General features: G+C 40.5%; 1 protein-coding gene across 2 annotated transcripts; it reads left to right on the forward strand.

Annotated features, from left to right (window-relative positions):
• Positions 1–1737: 1737 nt before the first annotated feature.
• LOC124000843 lies at positions 1738–3470 on the forward strand. Of its 2 annotated transcripts, none has more exons than XM_046307506.1 (3): positions 1738–1841; positions 2451–2599; positions 2765–3470. In XM_046307506.1, exons 1-3 carry the CDS (start codon positions 1784–1786, stop codon positions 3236–3238), a joined length of 681 nt encoding a protein of 226 aa, XP_046163462.1. In that variant the 5' UTR covers positions 1738–1783; the 3' UTR covers positions 3239–3470. The 2 variants fall into 2 exon arrangements, with proteins under 2 accessions (XP_046163462.1, XP_046163461.1); XM_046307505.1 differs by having other exon boundaries at positions 1751–1841; positions 2768–3470.
• Positions 3471–6013: the final 2543 nt, after the last annotated feature.

The following is a 6013-nucleotide window of genomic DNA, read 5'->3' on the forward strand; positions in this document are numbered from 1 at the left end:
CGCTTGGTATCCAGGCCAAAATAGTTCAGTCTTGGTTGATCAGACCAGATAATCTGGTTTCTCATGGTCTGAGAGTTCTTTAGGTGCCTTTTGACAAACTCCAAGCTGGCTGTCATGTGCCTTTTACTGAGGAGTGGCTTCCGCCTGGCCAGTCATCCATAAAGGCCTGATTGGTGGAGTGCTACAGAGACTGTTGTCTTTCTGGAAGCTTCTCCCATCTCCATAGAGGAACTCTGGAGTCACTCTGGAGTCACCACTCAGTTTGGCCGTGCGGACAGATCTAGGAAGAATCTAGGTGGTTCCAAACTTTTTCCATTTAAGAATGATGGAGGCCACTGTGTTCTTGGGGACCTTCAATGCTGAAGAAATGTTTTGATACCTTTCCCCAGATCTGTGCCTCGACACAATCTTGTCTCGGAGCTCAATGGACAATTCCTTCGACCTCATGGCTTGGTTTTTGCTCTGACATGCACTGTCAACTGTGGTATCTTATTACAGACAGGTGTGTGCCTTTCTAAATCATGTCCAATCAATTGAATTTACCACAGGTGGACTCCAACCAAGTTGTAGAAACATCTCAAGGATGATCAATGGAAACAGGATGCATATGAGCTCAATTTTGAGTCTTATAGCAAAGGGTCTGAATACTTAAGGTATTTCTATTTTTATTTTTATTTTTATAAATTTGCAAATAATTCTAAAAACCTGTTTTTAGGGGAAAAAACAATTGAATCCATTTAGAATAAGGCTGTAACGTCAAGGGGTCTGAATACTTTCCGAATGCACTGTTTGTACTGATATATAAGTTGTGTGTGACATTTTAAATGTATGTATTTCAGTCCTCCACTAATAATGTTCTGTACTATGTATTGTTTCATGTGGATCACAGGAAGAGTATCTGATGCTTTTGCAGCAGCTAATTGGGATCCTAATTAATACTAAATACCCCTCCCAGATTATGAGTAATAAGCACTGTGATAACCAACCCCAGGCTCCTCTAACAATCAAGATGTGGTAATATTGTCTCATGGCCTAATTTGGTGACTCTGACCTATTCCTTACTCTGTCTTTTACGCACTGGTGAAAGTCTCCTGTTGAGAAACTCTTCCTGTGCGTTGACAGCTTCCCGTAAGGCCACATGCAAGGGTTTCTTATGAACCTGAAAATGGTCTTAACTGACGTAAGCAACCACTGTGCGCTCACTCTGTTTTGTTTCCTCTATTGACAAGAGCACAGCTTTACAGTATTTTCGATAGTCCATGCACATCCTGTGTGTAACTACAAGGTCATCAACAATGTATCATTGTATGATACCCAAACTCAGATTGCAACACTGCATGCATCGATTTCCTGTAAAACCTCAAAACCACTTACTCTAGGTGGCGACAGTACTATCTACAATGAATTGTGTCTGATATAAAACCAATGACAAACAACCTCACATATGCATAGGTTATTAAATTAATATTGGTTAACTCAGCATTTACAGTACCTCAAATAGTATAATCCATTGACAGTTATGCTATTTGTAAATGTATGTGCTCAATATACACAACTGAATACACCTGCAATGCATATTTGTTGTAGATAGATCTGGTATTCATTTAGATTTGACATCTGAAAAAAGAAATTCTGGGGAAATTGGGTTGCTTCACAAAGAAAGAGCCGAGCACGTCATTTCCTCCAATGACAAATGTGTGGTTTCAGTCTTTTAAAAGGTTTTTCAGGGGAGTGATCATGACTAGTTTGTGTCTGACACTTGGCCTATGTCACTGTATGAGAGATGAGTGGTCATGTAAAGAATATGTATCCTCAGCTGTCCATATCACAAGCAGCAAGAAGTAAGTACAATTACATTATACAACCAAGACAACTATATTTCATATTCTCTAATTGTAAATTAAACCACCTGCATACTATACTTTACTTTGCTGTAATGTCTTTGTATTTATAGAACATCAATGAGCAGACTTTGAATGTATGATGCTGTGCACATAATTGCATATTGATTTTTGTGCATGAATGACTGTACTCAGTGCACAGGTGCAAGCTTCGTACAGATGTAGGATCTTAAATTTGAGCCAGTTTGATACAACAGGGGTTGAAACAAATTCTCAGCAACAAAAAAGCGATCAAATTAAGATCCTACATCTGTATATGTACACTCAACTTTTGGGTCCTTTGCTCATGTATGCATTTTACATATTGTAACCGTTACCACAGCTACTTATCACAACATATCTATTTCAGAACTTCATACTTCTAATTTAGATTTTCATGTAACACTGCTAAGGTAGCATGATTAAGTGTCTGTGATAGAGGTGTTGGCGTCAAATCACATCTATTTATCTAAGTTGTCACAAAATGCTTAAACAGAAACCCAGCCTAAAACCCCAAAGAGCAAGCAATGCAGACGTAGATTTCAAATTGTGCTATATCTTGCTCCTCAGCATTGCTCTCCCTGTTACTGGTGGCTGCCATTGATTCAATGAATGCTGGAATAACATGTAGAAACCAACAATGTGAGAGTCACATACAAAGAAGTTCCAAGCTAACCAGACTCATACATATGGAATCTGTGGACCTCTTAAAAATATATGTAAGTAGAAAATCAATGCCATAACATTTATCCAGAATTATAGCCTAGTGTAACATGCATACATTGTCCACAGTCTACCGGGAAATGTAAAACTGCTTTAAAGCTACATTATTGACAAATCATAACACATTATACTTGTGCTTCCAACAACTTCCTGATCTCCAGAAGGCCAGTCAAGGAGACCTGTCAGAGCTGTTCTGCCAGATGCCAATCAACATTGTTCCTGACCCAAACATCTCTGGCCTGGACCCCTCAGAGCGGATGCTGAGCATCTACTCCCACTGTAAGGCTTTCCTACCACACCTGAAGAGAGTCACTGAGCAACAGAGGGACTTACAGCCACCCTCCAGCCCCCTGCTAAACAACCTCACCACTGCCCAGTACCGCACTAGTGGTCTGGCCAACCAAATAAACTGCATTTACCAAACCCTCTTTCCAAACCTGCCCATCCCACTTGAACCTGTAGACGGACCGACGTCAGTACACCCCTCCCAAAACGTGTTCCAACAGAAGGTCTATGGTTGTGTGGTTCTGAAGAATTTCAAGGAGCTCCTGTCACAGATCAGACATGAACTAAGGACCATAAAGAACCAAATGTGCAAAAGTAGGACATTTGCATACAGAAATGCACTGTTCTGAGGCCAACGTTCTATTATATTTTATTTATTATTTATTTGTACACGTGTTCAGAAGTTACGGAAGCTTATTGCTGCCACTGAAAAAAAACTGTATGCACAAATGTTCGACTTTGAATAACTTAAATATATTTGGTTTGTGTTGAGAATGAATTAACTTAACTTGTGTGTTAAAATTGCCCTGCAGTATTCTTGTAGACTGCTGTGAGATTTTAAAATGAATGTCTTTTGTCAAATCTGAGTCACTTTAATAGTTTTGTCCATTTTAATTTTGTGAGCAGATTCAAAATAAGTATTCTCGCAGCCTGTGCTCAAGTGAAGTCTATGACGTTAGCCTTAGACTGCAGAACGTCCACACAGTGGTCCCAACATGAGATATGCCAGGAAGCAATTGAGACACAGTCTGTGATCTCATCTCACAGTGACACGTCTTGTAGACTAAACAGCATCTGATAGGAAAGATTTAGTGAAAGTGGTGGGCTTCTGTCTGGCCAGTCACAAGGTGTGGGTGTGTATGGGTCAGATTATGTGTGTGTTCTGGAGTGTTGCATTCACATAGATGTGATGGTTCTCTTCATCACTCCCTATAAGGCAGACCTGTACTGGGACGAAATTCAAGCGTTTCATGATTTTACATTCCATAAAAAACTATCAATAGACTGTCAGTTTACTTTATCAAATGTCAATTACAAGCAAGTATGTTGCATGAGCGTTGCTTAGGAGGAAAAAGGTAGGAAGTAAACATTTTGAATGAATGTAACTGATAGTTTGTAATAGTGTGCACATCTGTAGATATACTATCCAAATAAGCAACAGACAAATGCCATCAGAAATATTCTAAGCTTTCCTTAGATCACAAGCTCATGCAAAACTGGAAATTGAGGAGGGATACACTCTAGCTCATGAATCAAGTTCCCTGTTTCAACCCAGAACTTTATTTAAAACCAAGAGACAATGGGGTAAGTCTGGGCAACAACTGAAACCATCAAACATTTACTGGAATGAAAGGTCATTGACACAGATTCCCTTTGTGATTGAAACAGACTTGATAATCATAAGTCTTCAGGTGAAACAAAGCACCAACTGGCTTTCTCTTTATCATGTCATTCTCTATATCCATGAAAATGTGAAAGGTCATATACATACAGGAAAAATGGGAGGATGATAAAAGCTGCTATAATCAGCTAAAAGTCTATCTGCCCATGAGGGACAAACAGAAAAAACCCCCTTCAGATAAATTGAGCACATTTTATGGGAGTACCAGGAACTCTACAATAACATGCTACTTTGGCAGTTAATTATGTAAATATTTCATGTTAACCATACTGTACTGAAAACTACAAGTGATATCAAATTACAGGCAACTGTGCTAATCCACCACTCATTTACAATAAAATAAAATAACATTTGATCAGTACGTAGGTTACCTGAGAGAAAAACCTGAGATGAATAGAAAACACATCAGATGGACAGTGAGGTCTGTTTGTCATGTTTGGGGTAAGGTATGATTAGGGGGGGACCCTCCTCACCGCAGCATATACACTATGACTGAGTGAGCAATGCCATAACTGAGGTCTGTGGGGAAATATATGAGGTCTGGTGAAGTTAAAGAGATTCACCAGTACTTTTACAGACATTTTAAAAAAATAAATCAACTGGCTAAAAAGTAACATTTATTTAACTAGGCAAGTCAGTGAAAAACAAATTCTTATTTACAATGACAGCCTACCGGGGTACATTTTTACCTCGTCAGCCAGTAGCTCTGAAAGTAGTGCCCACGAGCCAAAAGTGGTCCCTGAAAACGGCTTACTACCTCACATTTATGAAGAGATGATTGTGGACCCCAGGAAAAAGAGGATTGAGCACGCCCCCATTCTCATCGACGGGGCTGTAGTGGAGCAGGTTGACAGCTTCAAGTTTCTTGGTGTCCACATCACCAACAAACTATCATGGTCCAAATACACCAAGACATTCGTGAAGAGGGCACGACAAAACCTATTCCCCCTCAGGAGACTGAAAAGATTTGGCATGGGTCCTCAGATCCTCAAAAGGCTCTACAGCTGCACCATCGAGAGCATCCTGACGGGTTGCATCACTGCCTGGTATGGCAACTGCTCGGCCTCCGACCACAAGGCACTACAGAGGGTAGTGCGTACGGCCCAGTACATCACCGGGGCCAAGCTTCCTGCCATCCAGGACCTCTATACCAGGCGGTGTCAGAGGAAGGCCTTAAAAATTGTCAAAGACTCGAGCCACCCTAGTCATATACTGTTCTCTCTGCTACCACATGGCAAACTGTACCAGAGCTCCAAGTCTAGGTCCAAGAGGCTTCTAAACCAGCTTCTACCCCAAAGCCATAAGTCTCCTGAACAGCTACCCAGACTATTTTCATTGCCCCCCCCCCTTCTACGCTGCTGCTACTCTCTGATATTATCTATGCATAATCACTTTAATAACTCTACCTACATGTACATATTACCTCAATACCGGTGTACCCGCACATTGACTCTGTACTGGTACCCCTGTATATAATGTAGCCCCGCTATGGTTATTTACTGCTGCACTTTAATTATTTGTTATTCTTATCTCTTACTTTTTGGGGGTATTTTTTTAAAACTGCATTGTTGGTTAAGAGCTTGTAAGTAAGCACTTCACTGTAAGGATTGCCAGTGTGTGTGTGTGTTGTATTCTGAAAATAAAATTTGATTTGAGCACCACATCAGTACTCTCTCGCACCGCTGTGTGGAGAGGGTCTAAAGCTCATCGGCCAGAACTCAAA

The sequence above is a fragment of the Oncorhynchus gorbuscha genome, linkage group LG16 (genome assembly GCF_021184085.1).
Source record: "Oncorhynchus gorbuscha isolate QuinsamMale2020 ecotype Even-year linkage group LG16, OgorEven_v1.0, whole genome shotgun sequence".
Taxonomy (NCBI): Eukaryota; Metazoa; Chordata; class Actinopteri; order Salmoniformes; family Salmonidae; genus Oncorhynchus; species Oncorhynchus gorbuscha.

Excerpts from the sequence above, each read along its gene's own strand:
- LOC124000843 (XM_046307506.1), top strand. The coding sequence starts at position 1,784 with ATGAGTGGTCATGTAAAGAATATGTATCCTCAGCTGTCCATATCACAA. Across the intron at positions 1,842-2,450 it reads CATATCACAAGCAGCAAGAA|CATTGCTCTCCCTGTTACTG; the intron begins GTAAGTACAATT and ends CTTGCTCCTCAG. Across the intron at positions 2,600-2,764 it reads TGGACCTCTTAAAAATATAT|AAGGCCAGTCAAGGAGACCT; the intron begins GTAAGTAGAAAA and ends CCTGATCTCCAG.